Source organism: Mustela lutreola, chromosome 10, assembly GCF_030435805.1.
Source record: "Mustela lutreola isolate mMusLut2 chromosome 10, mMusLut2.pri, whole genome shotgun sequence".
Taxonomy (NCBI): domain Eukaryota; kingdom Metazoa; phylum Chordata; class Mammalia; order Carnivora; family Mustelidae; genus Mustela; species Mustela lutreola.
The window spans coordinates 55152715-55175353 of record NC_081299.1 but is presented as its reverse complement, the minus strand read 5'-3'; the positions used below and the strand labels follow the sequence as shown (position 1 = coordinate 55175353).

Here is a 22639-nt window from a genome sequence, read left to right as displayed (position 1 = left end):
AACCTACCCATTCAGATGCTTCCACAGGTACAGAACATTCAGCTCCAGGAAATTTCTTATAGCAGCAGCTATACCAAGGGTCTGGTAACCGTAGCATCATGGGCAGTCCAGACAGGGCGCAGGGCAGGTAGTGGCAATGACCACAGTGCCAGCTGCAGGGTCCTCACCTGATTCTTCCTAGGCTGCAATTTTTTTTTTTTTTTAAGATTTTATTTATTTATTTGACAGAGAGAGATCACAAGTAGGCAGAGAGGCAGTCAGAGAGAGGAGGAAGCAGGCTCCCTGCTGAGCAGAGAGCCCGATGTGGGACTCTATCCCAGGACCCTGAGATCATGACCTGAGCCGAAGGCAGCGGCTTAACCCACTGAGCCACCCAGGCGCCCCCTAGGCTGCAATTTTTGACTGCAGTTCTGGCTCTTGCTGTCTCTTGTATCCTACTTATGATCATTTTGCCAGCCTTCATATTGATTTCTAGCTATCTTTCCAATAGTTCCTTTTCTGCTTAAAAAGAACCGATTTGGTTTTTTTGCTGGCATCAAATCACAATAATTGTAAAAATTGCAATAATAGGTGGTGAGGTAGATAGGTGAGATGTGGTAGGATAAATAGTGATATCCCTACCCCCTCAAAATATCCCTGTCCCAATCCTTGGAGCCTTTGAGTTTATATATATATATATATATATATATATATATATATATTTATATAATTGATATAGCAAATATTTATTTGCTATATTTATATTTAACTATATTTTATATATAATTATTTGCTGTAGTTATAAATATTTATTTATAGATATATAATATAATATTCATATAAGTATATTTATATAAACAAATAACATAAATATTTAATATTTTAAAATTTATTTACAAATAAATGTTTACATATAAATTATGTAATTTATGTAATAAATATATATTTATATTTATATTTCTATAATTTATAATAGCAAAAGGGACTTGAGATGGGGAAATTATCTTAGATTATAGGGGTGGGTCTGAATGAAATCACATTCGGTGGGAGGGTCAAGGCACAAGGCAGGAGGGTCAGAGAAAAAGAGAATGGAAGATACTATGGTTCTGACTTTGAAGATGGAAGACAGGACCACAAGCCAAGGAATGAAGGCATTCTAGAATCTGGAAAAGGCAATGAAATTGATTCTCTCCTAGAGCCTCCAGAAAGAACATAGCTTTGCTGATATCTTGACTTTGGCCCAGTGATATCAATTTTGGATTTCCCACCTCCAGAATTATAAAATAATAAATTTGTATTGTTTTAAGCCATGTAGCATGTGACTTAAGCTTTAATAACTTGTTAAAGCAGCAATAGGAAACAGAAGATATTACTTCCTCATGGAAAATCATAATCTTTATTCTTAGTGGATATTGTGAACCTCAGAGAGATTGTAACTCTTATGCATTATTTTTTTATTCTATAGAACTCTGATTCTTTTTTAGGAATAGGACATGAAGAAGATTAAATAAATTGAGGTTATTAAACTGAGTAGTATATCAGGGAACATTGTGTGTCAGTTTAACCTGGTTTAGTAACCATGAATCTATGCATTTATTTACATTTATTTATTTACATTTACATCTCAAATGTGAATGAATCAGAAACCCCTAAATACAAATAACAGAGTTTTTGAAAAGTACAATTCTGTGTGCCAGCCTCTAATCTGTGTTCGATTTAATATCATTTATATTTAGTTCCATTGACATAACATTTGTTTTTTTCTCTTATAGTCTTTATAAGTTCTGAAAAACTAATGAGAATCTTCAGTCATCAGTAATGCAATAACCAATGGTGTTTTGTAAGAACAAAACATCATGTGGTTTAATACCTTGCTCATACTTGCCTTCCTCTGGAGAATTGTCAAAAAAAAAAAAAAAAGAATAATACGATTTCTCTGGGAAACTTTCCTACTTCAAGTAGCAATTCAAGCAAGTTAACTAATCATTATGAAATATGACTGCCCTTCCCTCAGGCCTCTGACTTGTTGTTAAAGGGATTTTGGAGCCTATGCCTTTCCTTCATTGCAAAGAGACTTGTATACAGCAGAGTTGAACAACACTCCTGCTCAAAAGTCATCTGTTCAATATATATATTTCAGTAGTATTTAATTTAGGGAACTGACTTTCACATTTACAGTGTTGGTTTTCTACACTCAGAAATTATCTTTTCCCCTTTGGGGTTCTTTCTGTACTGCTTAAAGACCCCAGGAATTTTTTACAGTGACTTTCCAGGGTGGTGGTGTTGTAGCTCCAACTTCAGCAGTCCTCATTGGTTCTCAAACCTCAGCTGAAACTTCACATAGAGAGGTGGGGCAGGGTCGGGGCAGAGGGGGTAATATGGGAGTATGATGGTTCACTGGCACAACGGTCCTGCATCCTGTGCTTCTAGGGACCCTGAGCTGCCAAGGTGGGCTGGGGTGCTCAGTAACTCAGGAGTGGCGGGCAGGAGAAAGAGAAGAGAGAGAGAGGTGACCAGATAATACTAGAGAGAATGGCCTGAAATTCTCATGTACCCACCCTGTTCTGACCCCCAAAATCACTATTACTAAGGCAATAGCTTGAGCAATCAAGTCTCCCCATTTCTGTCCACATTTCCTGCCCACACCCTACGTCATTTTTCACGACACCTCTTTCTCTTAAAGGGTGTCTAACCCCTAGAGCAGTGGTTTTTACACTTTACTGTAGAAGTATCACTTGGCTAATGGCTCAGCAATCTGCATTTTAAACTCCTACCCAAGCATTTCTAGTGCAGATGATCCACAGACTCCACTCTGAGAAGCACTGCTTTCTAGATACTTTATTGGACCAAGACCAGCTAGAAAAACACATTATGAGTGCCCCTGTGGAGGTCCTATCTTTTTATTTTATTTTATCAGTGTTCCAAGTGGAGGTCCTATCTTTAAGAGAACCACTTTTCCACCTTTACTTTGTCTTCATCTCAGACTGCCCCATCCTATTCCCTGTTCTCCAGGTTCCTGGGGTCCTGTGGTTTCATTTTCATGGCCATAACCCAAACGTGATTCCTCATCTTGTATTCAGGTCAATATAGGATTAGTTGATAGCATCCTGTGGTTTCCTTTTTTTTTCATTTATTTGCATTTTCATAACAAACATTACATTAAAAGTGAACTTCTTCTGACATTGTTTTATTTTTAGCTAATGTACAGAGGAGGATTTGTTGGGGTGTTTGAGGGGAGGTTGATAAAGGACCCTCTTAGGTCTCTTAGGAAGACCAGCAAAGCCATAGTGCAGGTGCTGGAATCCTACCGGATGGCTGATGTCCTGGCTTAACTGTTACCAGCTTTAGAACATTTGGAAAAACTGATTAATCTCTCTGGGCCTCATCTTCAACTGTACAACTGGAATAAAACTTTCATAGGGCTTTAGTGATGGATAAAGGACAATTTGTATGTAAAATGCTTATCATGGTACCAAACACATAGTAAGCATCCAATAAATGTTAATTATTATCTACATTATATTATTTATATATTTTACAGATAATATAATACAACTTACGTGTTATATATAATTTATATATTATAATTTATATTTATATACTATAATTCACATATACTATATATAAATTATATACAACATATAAGTTATATGAAACTATTTTATTTTCTATTATTTGCATACACTCTTCATTACCAGGATAAAAAAATACGAATCTCCAATCTAGAGAAACTTCTCCTGTGTGTTTGCTAAGGCCTGCTATTATATTCTGAGGTTTTGTTTTGTTTTTTTTTCTTTTTTAGTGTAACACTTTGTTTTTCATTAAAGTCCAAATACTCAGGATGCCTGGGTGGCTCAGTCGATTAAGTGTCTGCCTTTAGCTTAGGTCATGGTCCCAGTGTCCTGGGATGGAGCCCCACAGTGAGCCCCACATTGAGCCCGTATATCTGGCTCCTTGCTCAGTGGGGAGCCTGCTTTTCCCTCTCCCTCTGCCTGCTTCTCACCCTGCTTGTGCTCTCTCTCTTTGTCAAATAAATAAAATCTTAAAAAAATAATAAAGTCCAAATGCTCCAAGGAAGGAAAAGAGAATAAGTGTAATAAATCATTTAATTCTTACTATAAATGAGTTTGCTTGGGGTTTTTTTGGAAACTAGGTTTTTAAAAACCAAGGGAAGTGATACAGAAGAAAGCTGGGGGTTTGCAGGATAAGCCACATCTACTGGATGATTTACTCTGCAATACCATTTTGGCGTAATTTTGAAAATACATTGCTTGGAGATAAATCTCTTCAGTGGTACATACATAAGGATTTTAGAGGAAAATAGCAAATTCCTGCATGGGGGATATTTATTGCCTGAGCTATCTTTCTTCATAAATAAATTAGCCTTTAATTAGTGGAAAAATTGGCTGGTCAAAAAGCCCCATTTTCAAACAAGTTGGTTAATTAAAGTATTATAGAAATTGTATTTTTTAACTTTTTTGATTGTGAAGGAATTCAAATTTCAGTTGTGAGGTTTGATTCTTACTGCTTTTGTTTATATTTATAGTGCTATGTAATTTATTTTTTTATGATTGCTTTTATTGACTGTCTTCTCTAAAACTCAGAGATCTTTGTCTCCCTTGTTCACAGAGATTCTGCAAGTACACAGCAATGGCTGGAGCATGGTAGAGGCTGCTTGAATATTTCATGAATGGCTAAATAAGTGACAGTCTTTTCCTAGATATCTTTTTAAAAAGCAATTAATATTAAAGATTTATTAAAAAGCAATTTGGCAAATTGCATCAAGCATCTTAAAATGTGCTTAAGTCTTGATTCAATAAGGTCTAAACACATAAGGAGAGTTTACCTAAAGGGCTATTCCAAGAAGTTTATTGATAATGGAAAAAATGGCATGACCTAGTATTGCCGAAATGGGGAAATGATTCAGTGTATTAGAGTACACCATACACTGTGTGACCATAAAATAGATTTTTTAACTCAACAAGAGAGATGAATTAAGAATATAAAACAATACATACACCACAACACCAATCATTAAAAAAATGACAGAGAAAGACACATACCTATGATTTTACTTATATGTGGAATATAAAAAACAAATCAAATGAAAAAACAACCTCTCTCTTAAATGCAAAGAATTGGTGGTTGCCAGAGGGGAGAGGGGATTGGGGGATGGGTGAAATAGACAAAGGAATTAAGAGGTACAAACTTCTAGTTATAAGATAGTTAAGACATGGAGATGAAAATTATACCATAGGGAATATAGTAAATAATATTGTAAGGATGTTGTATGACAGATGGTCACTACATTTATCTTGGTGAGCACTGATTCATGTATAGAATTGTTGAATCAATGCCATAACCTGAAATTAATATATCATTGTATGTTAGTTGTATTCAATAATAAAAAGGTGCATGAAAAACTAGTGTTAAATTCATTAAGATGTAAACAGCTGTTATTTCTAGGTTGCATATTATAATAAATTTGCATTGCTTTTACAAACAAAAAATTGTTTTGAAAAGATTTAATATTAATACTTTCCCTACACATAATCACCATTTTTCATTTAATGTGTCTTGGAAGAAATTTGTATGGTTCCTCTTAGCTACGTGTTGAATTGGATAGATGCAGGTTTTCAGGAATATCTAATTTTAAGTAGCATTTTTGCCTCAAGTGATTTCTTCTCCCCCTTAGGAAACAAAGACTTTACATTTAGACTCATTGTAGGGTGGCTATGGATTCTGTTTTCTTCTACCTGAGGTTCAGGACCTTTGCCTTTAAAGGAGAACATTGGTGGTCCTATATTAAACTTGTAGAAAACTTCAGTAAATTGCTCCTTCACTTTGATGTAATTGGTTAAAGAAAGAACTTGATGAAGTTGCTGAAAGCTGGTGATGACTAAGAAAACTTATGTTCTTGTTTAGGTGCTTTTAGTCACTAGCAATGTGCTATTTAGCAAGTCATGCCTCAGTTTTCTCATTTGTAAAATGGTGCCAAGTAGACTACCAAATATGGCTGGTGTAAAGATCAGACAAGCTTATACATAGTAGTACTTTGCAGATGGTAAGTAAATATTAGTCATCATTTTGAATCATCTTGCTAGACAATTCTAAATTTCATTTAAAAATAACTGAGTTATCAACTAAATTCTCACTGTTATAAAATGGCATATAAAGTCTGAAGAACTTTTAGCAATATAAACTTAAGAAAGAATATTGTAATTTAAAAACTAACTTTTAAAAAGGAACTGATGGGATGCCTGTGTTGCTCAGTCGGTTAAGCCTCTGTCTTAAAGTCCCTCAGTTGGATAAGACTCTGCCTCAGCTCAGGTCATGATCCCTGGGTCCTGGAATCAAGTCCCACATCAGGCTCCCTGTCAGCAAGGAGCCTGCTTCTCTCTCTCCTTCTGCCACTCCCCCTACTTGTGTGCTCTCTCTCTCAAATAAATAAATAAAATCTTAAAAAATAAAAATAAAAAAGAATTGCTAGCATTGCAAATTATTCCCTTGATAATTCATTTCTAAGATTTAGGCATTAGGGGGCGCCAAATGAACTGTTTAGTTTGTCTGCCATTTCACTCCCTCTGCTTATGTAGCAGTCATCAATGTTTATAATGTATGCTAAAGTGTTTGTTTAAAAAAAAAAAAACCTCAATTCTAAGATGCTATATTATAATATTATAATAAAGATGGTATTAGCAATCAATGTGATTACAATTAAGTGCTTCAGTTCTGAAAAGAAAATTTCAATCTAGTATATAAGCTACCTACGATAGGGAGACATCATGAGGTTAATGAAAGACATTGTAGAGTATTATAACATTTGCAATAGATTCTCCTTGCTACTATTGAAGTTTATTTAGCCAAGATTTTACTGAATGATGTGTATATGGATAGAAAATTAAACTAATAATATTAAGAGCAGGGAAATATCTAAAGATAAACAATAGGTCAGCTAAATTTTGCTGAGAAGAGAATTAAGTAATCCCATGATTGTCTTAACTTTCTGATTACTTTGCATATGGTAGGTAATCAGTATTTATTGATATGATTTGATTTGTGTCTCTCAGGAGAATATATTGTGTCAGAGTGGCCTAAAGAGTTTAACGTAACTCTTAATAATGTGTTTCAAAATAAAGTCTTAGATCATTATATGCCTCATGGTCAGTCTGGATGCCTGTAAGAAATGCTTACTCTTGAGCAACCTGCACACCCACTCCCTTAAACCCATGGACACAGACCCTCGGGGAGCAGGGACGATGAACATGTATACCAGCTGGTTTTTAATTGGTTTTTATTCCCAAGAATGTTTGAGAACCATTACACAAATTATAGCCAGCCTTAACAAAATCAAAGCAAAATGGCAATTTAAATGTAACTACCTGCCCTACAATAGTTTTGTCAATATTGATACAAGTAAAGAAGAGAGAACATATATATGTATATATATATATATGTATATATATAAATATATAAATAATAAATTATATAAATATATAAAAATATATATTATATATATATGTGTGTGTGTGTGTGTGTGTGTGTGTGTATTTAGGAAAGACAGATGTCAAAGGAAAAGCCTAAGAGATTAAATATATAAATACACTCACCTGTTTCAGGTGTTTTGTGAGAAAAGGGGGAACTCCAGGGCTGCCAGTACTTTTTACCTGTTTCTTGACATCTCACTTGAAATATATAATTAGTGTCTGACTCCAAGTAGAATTCTGACTGTTGCTCATCTGTAAAATTGGCATCAAATTCTTTAACCTAAAATGAATGAATAACAATGTGAAACAATACAGTGTTCTTCGAAAACAAACAGTTCTTGTATTTAGGCAGAAATGTATGGAGCACCTATAATTATTATGATGATGACGATGATGATGATGATGTTCTAGGCACTCCTCTAGACCCTGGGAAAACAAAGAATAGGGCCCTTTATATAAAGCATGACCATAAATAACCAAATACGTCTTATTTAACATTAAAAGTGAAATACACATTGCTTTGTATTTGACAGTGCATTCAAGCTTTTAAATCTCAATTTAAGTCCAAAATGTAATATATTCTTAATTTTGGAGTAGCTGATTTTGATGGGATGGAGGAAGTGGGGAACCTCAACGCAGTTGTTTGAATTCAGGCTCCCCCTCCCCCATCTCCTTCAATCTTTCTCTCTCACTCTCTCTGCAGTTGGATATTTACATCAATAATTCTTCATGAATATTGAAATAATTTCACTTGCTAGTGATGACTTTTTGAGAAAATTACTCACAAACTAAGCTGCTAAACTGGTCCTTATTGTAGACTTTTGCTGATTCTATAAAGCCTATATGTGTGTGTGAGAGAGAGAGAGGGAGAGAGAGAGAGAGAGAGAAAATAAAACACTTAAGAAGGCTGAGCTATGAAAACCCAATGGAAGATAAGCATGCACATAGCTGAGGTCTAAACTTACAAATCATTTTCTGGAACACTATGACCTGCTATAAACCATAATGAAAGATGACCCCCTGACAAGCTGGTTCAAATAGGAGAGAGAAACCAAGGCATTTACATACCTTCCATATGTTGTGAGAAGTGGATTGACTGAAAAAAAGTGAAGCATGATTGCAAGTAACCATAAAACATGTCTAAAAATGCACTTATACAATAACCAGGAAGAAACAGTTACAAATACTCATGAAAAAGAAAGTTGAAACTGTAAAGATTTTTTTTAAAAAGAGCAAACTATCAATCCTACTGAGGGATTCTTCTGTGGAAACACAATCTTAACATAAATCTTTAAAACCTGCAATGTAGTGAAAATGTATAATTCATGAAACTATCTGTTTTGGGAATGTCATCCATTTAAAGTACCATTCTGAGTTTCTATAAGCTATGTCTCCACCCTTGGCCCTTGAAATTTTGTGCCATGTAAGTATGACAGGCAGGCATCTAGGGTCTCCTGGGATCCAGGGAAGATTTTACTTGTAGTTGGAAGTTTGACTTTCAAATGTACTCTGCTTCTATTTGCTTCTCTTGGAAGGGAGATATTCTCTAGTATGTCTCTTGCCATTACATTTATAGATAAGTCCCCTTGAAGAAGAGAAATACATTGAAGCACAGCCAGAATTCTAAAATGCAAGAATTTTACAGAACTGTTAACAGACTTTTTTCCACCATGAGGCAACCCAGGTGACTGCTCAGGGTTTTGTAAGCACAAATTGTTACCTCAAGTTATTTTCAGAGGCTAAAACAAACATTGAGAGATGTAATTGAGTGCCTATGTAGAGATTATGATCTCAAGTGCAAGAAATATGACTATTTTTTGGCAGTTTATTTCTATTTAAAATCTTAATTCTGAATGGAGGTGAGGCATAGAAACTAATTCTCCATCAGTCTGAGGTACCCTCTTCTCTTAGGGGTACATTAAGTTTCCGGGAGCATCACTGGGTGGAGGGAAGGAGAATCTCCAGCCTAGTCAGACAGGTCTCTAATGTCCACTTCCTCCAGCCCTCTAGCTGGGGCAAGCCCAGGGTGAAGGAGCCCTTCTCAGGGACCTACCACTGTCTAAACTCTTTTGGTTCCTCTTCCTAACTCCCTCCACCCTTCTAACTTTCCCCTCTGCCTGCCCAGTTAATCTTTACATAGTGTTTGGTGGAGGAGGGAGTGGGATGTTGATTGAGAAAACTTGTCCTGACTAATCTCCCTTCTTTGTGATTATACCAGTATTTACACTTTTGAAATGCAAAGGTCAAATGTTTGATCCTTTGCTATCTGTACACTGTTCTATTAGCCTTTCCTGGAAAAGAAAGAATGCTTGGTTTTATGCACTCCAAGAACTGAGAAATGTTTTTACATTTTTAAATGGTTGTATGAAAATAAAAGAACATTTTGTGATGAATGGAAATTATATGGAATTCAAATTTCCATTTCCAAACTTGAAATTTTACCATGCCTATTCATTTGTATATTGCCTGTGGCTGCTTTCATACAACAAATGCAAAGTCAAGTCGTTAGATCAGAGAACTTAAGCCCTGCAAATTCTAAAATGTTTACTCTCTGGTCCTTGAATAAGAAGTTTTTTCACTTTCCGTGCTGATACTGCTCTTGCAAACATGGTGAATGTTTATAAAACCCACTGCATTTTCTGTAAGAAGTATAGCAAACTACCCCACAAAGTGATACAGTACAAGAAGGGCAAGGATTCTCTCTAGGTGCAGGGAAAGTGGCATTATGACAGGAAATAGAGTGGCTATGGTGGGCAGATAAAGCTGATCTTTTGGGAAAAGTCTAAAAAGTACAAAGAAGATTGTGCTGAGACTTGAATGTGTTGAGCACAACTGCAGATCTAAGAGAATGTTGGTTGTCAAGAAATGCAAGCATTTTGAACTGGGAGGAAGGGCCAAGTTCCAGTTCTAAGTTTCACATTTTGTTTTGTTATGAAGACAATAAAATCTTGAAGTTATATTAAAAAAAAAAAAGGTTACCAATACCCTAATCGAGTTTAGTTAGAGAAAGGAGTCATCCTTAATCCACTTACTGGAATGTGCAGCAAAGACTTCTCTGCCTTACTATCACTACTGGTGGGCTCTTATTAAAGGCAAACAATAATATTTATAACTAATGTTTCACGTGTCATCTGCATGAACTACACGTTATAAAAATCAGTGAAGATACAAAATACGATTATGGAACAGCCTGCCTTCCAGGGGATTATAGTTAAAGGATGGGGAAAGAGAAGTATAAGCAGGTAAATATACAGCATGGTAATGCTCTTGAGATGGGATATACAGAAGTGAGCAAGGATTGCTGGTGAAGACTGTGAGCTTAATTTTTAACACAAGTTTGAGGTGCCAGGGAGATAATCCATGAGGATAAGCAACACGTAGATAAATATTTTCCCCATGGTGTCAGCCCTGTAGGATCACCTGAAGAACTGGCTGGTTCCCTTCAATACTTCAAAGTCTGTATAGGTTAGTTAAAGGCGGATGAAAACCAACCTCAATTCAGTAATCTTGATTTTTCAGGAGGGCTTCCTTTGCTCCACCGAACTTGTTGCATGGCTCTCCTCATAGGTTAAAGCGAAAAGTAACAACAGCCAGTATTTACTGAACTTGAACTCTATTCCAGACTCGGGGCTAACTATATTATTTGATCGTCCCCACAACCATATGAGGTAGGTGACTATCTTATTCCTACATTAGGTATTGGGATAATGAGGCACAAAGAAGATAGGAACTTGCCCAAGGTTGCATAACTAGAAAATGGCAGAACCAGGCTTTAAATTCTAGTACTGTGCTCTAAGCCACATGGTTTTCTTGCATGGCTGGCTGCCTGTCTCTTTTAAGTAAAGAATCTCCCTCAAGTAATATGACAGAGGCACAGATGAAGTTGAAGATCAAATATGTAGTCCTTTATATCTCCTCCTCTTCTTGCCTCTGATTTCCTGTCTCCTGACAAGGGGATAAAGACAACACTTTTTATATGACCCAGATGAAATTGATAAAGTAGCAAATGTTAAAAATTAAACTTTCATTCTGGCTCTTACTGAGTAGACGGGTCATCTGGATAGAAATGGTAATTCACATTTCTCTGGGTGAATGGTTATATTTAGAGGAAGCATGGTAGAAGAGATAGGATATAGGTTTTGGATTGAAGCCTGTTCTTTCATTTCCCAAGTATTTTGGGTGCCCAAAGTAACATAAGGTCTGTGAGAGGCATTTAGTTACTAAAAGTGTAAGTTTGAAAAAAAACTGGCTTGAGGTCTTTCCAGCTCTGCATCCTCATTTCTGTAGCGGAGCTGATACTTACCTGTCCCAAAGGATCAGCATCAAGAGTAGATGAGATAACAAATGCTCTCAAGCTCCTTCATTTGCCTGCTTCTGGGTTACCAAATCTCAAAATGGCATAGTAGCACCAGCAGGGGGAGCAAAGAACAAGAGTTTCAACCAGAAAACGGTTTCTGAAAACTGTTCAGTGATACTGAAAGTGTAATTACTTTCTATTTTCTAAACATTTTCATAGCCTATAATCTCCTCCTAATTATGCCAAATAAGGGATTTCTGTATTATCAATAATATTATCCTATGATCATGACACTAAACAAAAGGCCCCAGGTGTCCTATTAGAATTAAATCCTATTGACTCAATATCTAAGACTCAGAGGATTTCATTTGAGTTGTTCTCAAATTTACCTAAATTACACATTTGCAAGAGGACTGACTGTGGAGTTGTGGTTTTTTTTTTATAATTTTTTAATTTTTTATAAACATATATTTTTTTGTGTTTTGTTTTTATCCTACTTGTCCCAGGCTTTAAGCGCAAACTTGCTGGGCACACATACGCCGTAACTATTTAGTCAATGAGTCCAGCAGGATCTTCACTTGATAATTGACCAAATGATGCACAATGTGGGATCACTTCTAAATGTAATCTAAACTGTAAAGTTCATATCACATTTCTGATGTAAATGAACAGGGGTAAATAAGGTTGATATTAGGGATTTATTTTTAGAGAACAATCCTTAAAGCATGTCATGCAATCAGTATAGTTTTACCCTCACCTTCTCAACACTCTTGAAACACACTGCTCTGCAGCAAAGCTGATGGTTAGCATGATTCCAAAGATTAGTGTTAAATACATACCATTTTATTTAACTCCCTGAAAGCAGATAAAGTCAAATATGGTACATAACTCTTAATTAAACAGAGCCAGAAATTCCAGCCCTTAATTAGTTTGACTAAATGGTAGTTCATTTTACTTAAAAATAATAAAATAGCATTTCTTTTAAAATACACCAAAATTGGAACATTTTCCTTAGTCAGACTAGTGTTCTTCCATGGTTCAAATTAGTTTTTATTATAATGTTCACAAGTGCTGTTATGTGACATGACTTCATTAATGAACCTTGTACCTATGACTCTTCTAAGTTAGTTGGTAACTTACCATTGACATTAAAGGATAATTTGTCTAGACATTCACTTTTTACTTTAACTTCATATAAGACTGAGGCCTATATTAGTTTTTTAAAATTTATTTAGAGATATAACTTATTTATTTGACAGAGAGAGAGACAGCAAGAAAGGGAACACAAGCAGGGGGAGTGGGAGAGGGAGAAGCAGGCTTCCTGCTGAGTAGGGAGCCCAAGGCAGGGCTCATCCCAGGACCCTGAGATCATGACCTGAGCCGAAGGGAGATGTTTAATGGCTGAGCCACCCAGGTGTCCCTGAGGCCTATATTAGTAACAAATCTTACATTTTGACTTGCATTTTTAATTTAAAAAGAGACTCTCATAAATCGGAAGTCCTTTTTTTGAAGTTATTACCAGAGATGCCTTTAAATTTCAGCATAGAATGCTTACATCTTATATATCATCACTGATGTAAATTTCACTGTAGGAGGCACGGAATTAAAAGGAGCCAAATAGATCTCTCTTAGTTGGTACTTGTCCATTTAACAACTTAAAAAAGGTTAAGAGGACATTTTCAGGAAACATGTATCCATTTGGAAACATATGGTAATGATTATTAAAATAAAAGTGGTTTTAGGGCCCCTGGATGATTCAATCAATTGAGCCTTGGCTCTTGATTTTTGCTCTGGTCATGATTTCAGAGTCGTGGGATCTAGCCCTGAGTCAGGCTCACACTCAGTGCAGAATCGGCTTGAGATTCTCTCTCCCTTTGCCCCTTCCACCTTTCTCTCTCTCTCTCTAATAAATAAATAAAATCTATTTTTTATTAAAAATAATATTTATTAAAATAAATAAAATAATAAATAAATAAATTGTTTTAAACAAACAAAACTAAAGTGCTTTAAGGAGTGGTTCTAGGTAAAACTAGAGTGGTTTAAGGAGCACCTGGCTGGCTGTTGGTAGAGCATGCAACTCTTTTTTTTTTTTTTTAAAGATTTTATTTATTTATTTGACAGAGAGAGATCACAAGTAGGCAGAGCAGGCAGGCAGAGAGAGAGAGGGGGAAGCAGGCTCCCTGCTGAGCAGAGAACCGAACCCGAGGTGGGGCTCGATCCCAGGACCCTGAGATCATGACCTGAGCCAAAGGCAGTGGCCCAACCCACTGAGCCACCCAGGCGCCCCAGAGCATGCAACTCTTGATCTTGGGGCCATGGTTCCAGCCCCGTGTTGGACATAGAGATCACATAAAAAACCCAACAAGCTAGAGTGGTCTGAGTATCAGACAAACAGATGAAACATGTGAAATAGAACATCATAAGTCCATTGCAGGTTGACTTTTCTTTCATTCACTTATGTGCTAAAGAACAGTGAAAATTAGCTTACCTTCCAAGTTTGGTTTGTTGTAGTCCTGTATCTCATTTCACAGAAAACCTTTTCAAATTTTGTTTGACTATTCCAGTGAATTACGGTCTTGGGCACTGCAGTATTTATATCCTCAGCCCTGGAAATGATGGATGCAGAAGGTATCACTAGAAAATTAAATGAATAAATAAATACTTAGCAGTTTAAAACTTGCCTTGGGAGAAATCAATATCTTTTCATTAATAAATAGACGTTTTAAAACTCAAAATACTAAAAAACAATTTCATGATCTGATTAACAATATTCACTTGTTTTCTAAGCTATTGTGTAGGCAAAACCGGCTGCTGTTAAGTAAAATTCTGTTCAACCTATTTTCTATTTCTTTTAAGTGGGACTCTTATAGTCCACCTTTCCTCCACCTCCTATTCCCTTATAATCCTAAATGATGAAATTCCAAAGTCTGGCCTTATTAACAAAAGAGAGTGAAAAATAGATAAAGGAGATATCTATTTCTTCCTGCATCCATTTAGGGGAAAAATGATGTTTTGCATTCTAAACTTAGTTCAGAGAATCTGATTTGATAAGATATTAAATTGAGACCTTTCACAATAATATTTTTATTCTCTTGTGTCTTAGGGAAACATATGGAAACATTGAATAATTAAATCTATTGGTAACTTATTTTGTTATCTATTAAAATAAATCTCTACTTGAAAGTATGATTTGAACAAAGCAAGTCTCATAAGACTCTAAGGCTTTATAAATTATTGCCATGCTCTGTGATAATAATTTTCAAAAAGAAAGTGAAATTCTGTTGGGTTATGTTACTATAGTTTTGTTGTACCCTATAGGAGTAAAGGTGTAACTGGAATTTCTGTATTTCTAAATTGTATTAATTCTTGTACATTTGTTCTGTCTGAACAGAATTAAATCATTGGCACGTCCCATTTCTCCTATGTGTACCACAGAACAATGAAAACCCATGACTTTGTTAGACTTATTATTTAACAAAGAACTGAAGAGCCTATATGTGTGTTTTTAAGGACCATTATTATAGCTTAATATTCTCTATGGATTAGTTTCCTTTTCATTTATTCTAGGGGTATAAAGGATTCTTTGGGAATATGATTGTTTTATTATTAATGATTTAGTATCTAAAACTATTTGCCCAGGTATATGATTTATAGAGAAATACAAAAATTAAAGAGTTGCTGTTTAGTAGCACCGTCCTATAATACTATAATAAAATCCTTGAGCTAAAGCTAACGTAGGAAGGAAGTAATGACAAAAATCAGTCTAATTAAAGAGATTACTGCACTGAACTTTTATCATCCGAATGCCACTGTTGATTTCCTTTTACTAGTGTAGGCTTCTTGTAATGAGGATCAGTATTTGCAGATTTCTGTAGTCCGAGAAGTTGTTTCCCAGGGTTCTGAGACCAATTGGGACCATTTAAGCACCCTCAGGCTAAATTACCCACCCACTCTTCCCTCTCTTTTCTGAGTCTGGCCTTATTGGTAGAGTAGCACAAGCATTCCTGAGACCCTTCTGCAGAAAGAAATACTTCAGGGAGGAAGCAAAGTCTGTTTAGTCCTATGAGAAATGCAGATGGAACAGTAAGTCAGGTTTAAAATAGAGTCAGCACAGGGCAGGTCGATGCAACAGAGACCTAAGCTTTTAGGTTTGCATGACCTTATATGTTTTCAAATAAACATGCTATGTAATAAATACTTGACTATGTTAAATGACTCAAATGTTGAACGTTTGCTCCCATTGCTTAGGTTTCAAACATTCCCATCATATGTTAGGTTTTTAAAAAACTGTCAAATTCATCATAGATATCATGTGTTTAGTCTTCACTTGTATTGAAATGAAGTACTGGATTTATAGTCTTTTGGAATCTTCTGCTCCATAAATATGAGCTTACCCGAAATCATCCCTAATGATAAAAACAGAAATAATTGGTACTGGGATGTCCAAATAGATGTCCAAATGTCCACATATATTTACCTATGTGAGAATTAACTTTCAAAATGGCAGCTAGAAGACACTGCACTTTCTGCACTGGCATTTATTTCTCCACAGAAGCTGAGGCACACCTCTCACAGTCCCTTTGGCACAGTGTTACTGCACTAGTAGCTCAGGCCTGCCTTTCAACCCAGCCATCTAACTTAATTAAAGCCCAGCCCTGTAGCTGTTTTGTGGAAATTGTTCTCAGGGGAATCCTCTGCCCCCAGTTTCATAGAACAGTTCATTTATCTAACTTGCAATGTCTTATTCTTAAAAGTGTGACAAATGAATATAGCTCATCCATTAATTATCTGGTAGCTTTGTTGGGTGGAGTGTCCTACACAGTCAACCTATGTTTTTCTACCTGAGTTTCTAAGAGTTTGTTTTGAGATTTAGAGAAAAAACAAAACAAAACAAAAAAAAGAGGTGGAATAACAACTCCAAACAAGAGGCTTTCTGGTCCACAGTGTGAGAAGTCAGATTTGAAAGTGGTAGCCAGATGAGATTTTCCCTTTGTGGGAGAAAGGGTGGTGATTAACCTTCTTCACAAGACAGCAAGTCTGCAATAAAATCTGGCTCTCCTTACTAGCTGTGGGATCTTGAGCAAATTATTTATCTCTTTCTTTATCTGTAAAACGGGTACAGTAGTACCATGTATGATTGTTTCCAGAATTAAGTGTGATTTACATGTTAATTGTCTGGAACACTGTAGGCGTTTAATAAATGGATGTGATGATAGTAAGATCACAATGATATTAATAGCAGTGATACTAGTAATAAATAATTTAGTTCTAAAAGATGATATTGCCAAAGTGATACAGGACATGGTAGCCTCTAAACACCCTTAATCCATTGAGGGGACCTTGTTTTAAGAAAAGGGAATTTTATGGCATCCTACCTCAAACTGTAAATTTACAAAAACAGGTGCACCATGGTCAAGAGAACTATACATTGTGGACTACATCATCATAGTCAGCAGTGTTTGTTTTCAAATCCAATATTCAGAGCATAGGGACAGACTTTTCAACCAAACCTGTTAGCTGGAATAGTTGAGTTTAGTTGAAGCAGAAGTTGAGATATTAGTTCCAGTGGAAGACCCCAGTGGTCCCCAAAGGATACCCATGTTGTACCGCAAAAGGTGTCACATCCCCTAAATCACTAATCAGCAGGGAAGTTGTCAGACACATACCATGCTTTTAAATAAAGACTGAGGATAGAAGATGAGGATATTGGAATTGGAGCTTCCTAGCTCCACAGTCTCAAAATTTATAATGCCACCAAGCCTTGATTCCCTTAAGTAGAAATTACAGTCTCTTCTACAAAATAGGGTTGTTTGGGGGGTTAAATGAGGTAATTTTTGTAAAAGCAGTTAACACTTAAGAAAGCGCTCCATAGGGCGCCTGGGTGGCTCAGTGGGTTAAGCCGCTGCCTTCGGCTCAGGTCATGATCTCAGGGTCCTGGGATCGAGCCCCGCATCAGGCTCTCTGCTCAGCAGGGAGCCTGCTTCCTCCTCTCTATCTCTGCCTGCCTCTCTGCCTACTTGTAATCTCTCTCTGTCAAATAAATAAATAAAATCTTTAAAAAAAAAAAAAAAGAAAGCGCTCCATAAATATGAGCTTAACTGAAATCATCCTTAACGATAAAAACAGAAATAATTGGTACTAGGATGTCCAAATAGAGGGTGATTCACTTGGTGCTCTTTGGCTGAACTTTGGCTTTAGGACTGGGATGTAGCTCTAAAGAACTCAGGGGCAATTACCTTTTGGAATTTATCTTAAGGGAAAAAAAAAATACCAGTGATGCCTAGGTGGCTCAGTTGGTTGAGCACTTGCCTTTGGCTAAGCTCATGATTTCGGCGTCCTGGCATGGAACTGAGTTGGGCTCCCTGCTTAGTGGGGAGTCTGTTTCTCCCCCTCTTTCTCCCCTTCCCGCCCATGCTTGCACACACTTTATCTCTGACTCTCTTAAAAATAAATAAATAAAATCTTAAAAAAGAAAAAAAAAAAATTATCCAAAAGGTTATTCATGGTACTATAGTTTATAATGGTGAAAATTTGAAAACAGCCTACATTTCCAACAATAAAAGAGTGATTAAAGACATTCATTAAAAATAATATTGTAGGGGCGCCTGGGTGGCTCAGTGGGTTAAGCCTCTGCCTTCGGCTCAGGTCATGATCTCAGGGCCCTGGGATCGAGCCCTACATCGGGCTCTCTGCTCAGTGGGGAGTCTGCTTGCCCCTCTCTCTCTCTCTGCCTACTTGTGATCTCTCTGTCAAATAAATAAATAAAATCTTTAAAAAAATAATAATAATATTGTAGATTCAAAAAATAGAAGTATTTATAAGTTTTAGAAGGGAAGTTCTAAAGTATCTGAAGCAAAACCTGGCTGGTAAAAACAGAGACGTCCACATAATTCACCATTTTTTATGTTTTTTTGTAAAACTTAAAAAAAACCCCACAACTTCCAAAATAGTATATACAATAGAATTCTTTAGTATGCTATACTTCTCACAGTGTAAGACTTATCATAGTTTATTATAATCCTTGTTTCTTTCCATCTTCCCTGGTAGATTGCAAGATATTTAGGACAGTAGATATCTTGCTTATCTTATTATCCCTAGCCCGTAGAACAATGCTTGAACATAAGAAGTTCTCAATAAATATGTGTAAAACCACATGCATCCATGTAGAAATAAGACTGGAAAGATATGCAACAAAATGGTAGCCGTACTTATCTTTGAATTGTCTCAGGCTGGGTAGTTCTTGTTTTCTGTATCATGACCTGCAGGACCTTTGGGGGAACTCCTTTCAGAGCTAGACTTCGTTTGACTAGGTCAGTACAAATGAGTTGTTTAGTTGTAAAGACATATTAATTTCTCATTCTTACCTATATCATCCAGATTAATTTGCAGTTGTTTTGACTTCTCCATGCCCAATGCATTTGCAGCTTGGACCCAAACCAAATATTTCTTGCCACCTTGCAATGAATCAGTAGAGATGTTAATACAACTTGAAGAAAGATATTGTTGCTCTTCTTCTGTCTCTAAACTTAAAAAAAAAAAGTTGTGATGACAGTTATGTTTGGTTTGAATGAGCTATTCCTCAATTTTTAAAAATATTTTATTTATTTATTTGACAGAGAGCTAGAGAGAGAGCACAAGTAAGCAGAGCAGCAGGGAGGGGGGAGAGAGAGAAGCAGGCTCTCTGATGAGCAGCGAGCCCGATGTGGGGCTTGATCCCAGGACCCTGGAATCATGACCCGAGCCGAAAGCAGCCGCTTAACCAACTGAGCCACTTGGGTGCCCCATTCCTCAATTTTTTCATACTACTTTTTTAGCCTGCTTTCAGAATACAAAATTTATTTAATTTTGAAAATTTTAAAAAATAAATTCAAGACTCTTCAGGGCCAGACTATGACTTTCATGAGTCTTACGTCCTTTTGCCTTTATGGATTGATTCTTCTACCCAGAAAAAAAATAGAACATATGTGTGTGGGTATGTGTATACTTATATAGATACATATATATGTTCATATAGGTTATGTTCTATGACTGTTGATATAAAAGCAAATATATCAATATTACATCTTAAAACATTTTCTTTGACCTAATGGTTTTTTTCTTCTGATTTTATTTCATTTATATATTTTTTGAAGATTTTATTTATTTATTTGACATGGGGAGGGGAGGGAGTGAGAGCAAGCACAAGCAGAGGGAGAAGGAGGTTTCCACTGAGCAAGGAGCCCAATGTAGGACTCTATCCCAGAATCCTGGGATCATGACCCGACCTGAAGGCAGCCGCTAAGCGCACTGAGCCACCTAGATACCCCTTTTATTCTGATTTTTTTTTTTTTTTTTTTTTTTTTTTAATTACTTTTTTTTTTTTTTTTTTTTTTTTTTTATTTTTTTTATTCTGATTTTAAATGAAATTAAGCATTTTCATGGACTCCTAAAGATATCATTGGTCCTGGGCATTATGCCTACAGGATAAGTTGTCTCTAGACTGAGCTTGAAATAAATGAGTACCCTCTGGGAAGGAGCATTGCATAGGAGCTCAGTACATGGGCTTTGAGTTGACATTTCTACCAGGTATAGAGTGAGGGGTAAGAATGGCTTGAAGGATCAGGATAGGGTGAGAGATCTGGATGGGGTAGAGAAAGACCAACCTTCAGGGGAAAAAAACAAAAACAAATAAACAATAACAACCCCCACCCCCGGCATGTTGTAAAACAAATAACTGAAGTGGCATGCCATTTTCAAGAAAGTTCAGCATGTTAATTCTCTGGAGCATGAATGTGCAAGAAATAACTTGAAGTAGACAAGATCAGAAAGACTTCCTGTGGACTTTGAAATGAGCACTGGCTGGATCTGGTGGCTGATTAGGTAAGGCAAAAAGGAAGTCATTTGCTGCCAAAGAAGATGAAGATAGAGGGGAGAAGCACAGTTTGGAGTGAGAAATAGAGCTACTAAATCATCACTTCAAATTATATTTATCTAAGCTTTTATAATGGAATGAGTGAGAATCTCTAATCAGCCAGTTTAACTTAGTGAATTTTCAAATGTTATTTGTTAAGGCTAAAATTTTAAATTTTATTAGTTTCATTGGCTTTTGTTAGCAAGTTTGAGCCTTTCTGTTGTATCTGTTAAAAAATTTCTGGGACACCTGCCTGGCTCAGTCAGTAGAACATGTGTCTTTTGATCTGGGGGTCCTGAGTTGGAGCCCCATATTGGGTGGAGAGATTACTTAATCAATCAGTCTTAAAAATTTCTACTCCACAATATTTTTAAGGGATAGAGACTGGAGGTAGTGGTGAGGGGAGTATTGGGAAATGTTTCTTCCCTTTTCTTCTGGTTTCTGTGAGGAGAAACTGTTCTCAAAACTCCTCTGTTCTCCTCTGTCCCTCCTTCCCTCATCCTTCTTGAAGATAGACCTGATTCTACTAATGAAGAACTGGATTGTACACCTCACAATCCCTTCCTCTCTCCCATTTTCCCTTGGGAGTCAGGAGACCACAGGAATTATCTTTTCTGGTCTTCTCTAATAAACTATAAGATTTAGAGGAGTTGGTCCCCAAGTGGGGTTGTGCAGCTGTTTAATACTGGCTGTGATTGAGGGCAACGGAAGTAACTCTGTTTATTCTGGGAAGATCAGTTTAGAAGGTTTACTTTTGCCACATACCAAAGCCATGCTCTCCATTAACAAGCTTCTTCAGTAATAAATATTATAAAGTATTTTAAATGCTTCATTATTTAAATATATATTTTAAAATATTTAGACATAACTATTTTTATATTTCTGTTTTCACCTATTGGCTTTTTTATTTCTCTCAGTTGGTTTAGAATTCATGAGGAAAATTTGCAGAGATAAATATTGAGCTACCTCAGACTCTTAAACACCATTATCTGTACTCAGATCCATTCATAACACGAAAGTGGTTTTCACTAGACTTCACTAAGTTTGAATTTCTTGAACCCTTTGAACTATGAACTCTTCTGATTTCCTTTTCTTAAGTGTCTTAGTCAGATTTTCAATATCCTGGTAACTACATCTAAGTTACAATTTCCACTTGTTCTTTAAGCTTTTTGTTGTGACTTCTGTCTTCACTTTTCCCATGAAAATACTCTTCTAAAACGGTGTCCTTTCCAAGGTGAAATCCTCCGAATCCTCTTTGTAGCAGTCATCCCTCTTGAAAACTTACAAGTCTTAGCTTCCTTTGGGTACCCAGATCCTGCCTTCTGAGTGAAAGAGCCTACATCTTTTTCTCACATGCTTAGTGACGTCTTTCCTTCTTTAGCCCTCCACTTGGGTTGCCCTCTCTACTCCTCTAACCCCACCACAGTGAGGGTCAGTCTGTTGGTGCTTACTGTTCTTTCAGCTCACTCAACTTCCTGGTCCAGTGACAACAATGGACAAACATTCCACACATAAAATACTGAATATCTGTACTCTCACTGGGAGCAGCTCCATTTGTATATCTGCCTGAGAACAGAACTATAGCATATTTATAACTGAATCATATATTCTTCTTGCCCATTTCTCCATTATTGTCAACAGTATGCTGCCTTTCTGATGTCCTTGGTTTGCCATTTTAACAACTTTTCCTCCATCACTTAAGAGCCAACCATAGAAGGTGAAGTATTTCTTTAACTATTATTTTCTTATCTTTTGTTCCTGTTTTGATAGCTATGGCCAGGGTCTAAGCCTTAGCTCTATATTATCTGTTTGGTATATTACTTGTAGATTCCTATGTTAATTTTATTACATTGTGAAACCTAACAATATAGATCTATTAACTTGGAGGGAAACAACCTTGGAATTTGAACAAAGGTGAAAAGACAAGTACCCTAAATTCTTATATTTGACAAATAGAAAGGCTTCACAAATTTGTATGTCATCTTC

At 36.3% G+C, this 22639-nt stretch overlaps 1 protein-coding gene across 1 annotated transcript in view; it reads right to left on the bottom strand.

The window, feature by feature from the left end:
- Positions 1-22639, bottom strand: part of IL23R (interleukin 23 receptor) — a 58828-nt gene that overhangs the window by 15885 nt on the left and 20304 nt on the right. The window contains exons 5-7 of the mRNA XM_059137819.1: positions 19128-19288; positions 14252-14397; positions 7590-7746 (exon numbers count right to left, since the gene is read on the bottom strand). Of these exons, the coding sequence (XP_058993802.1) occupies positions 7590-7746; positions 14252-14397; positions 19128-19288 (464 nt within the window). The remainder of the gene's footprint in view (positions 1-7589; positions 7747-14251; positions 14398-19127; positions 19289-22639) is intronic.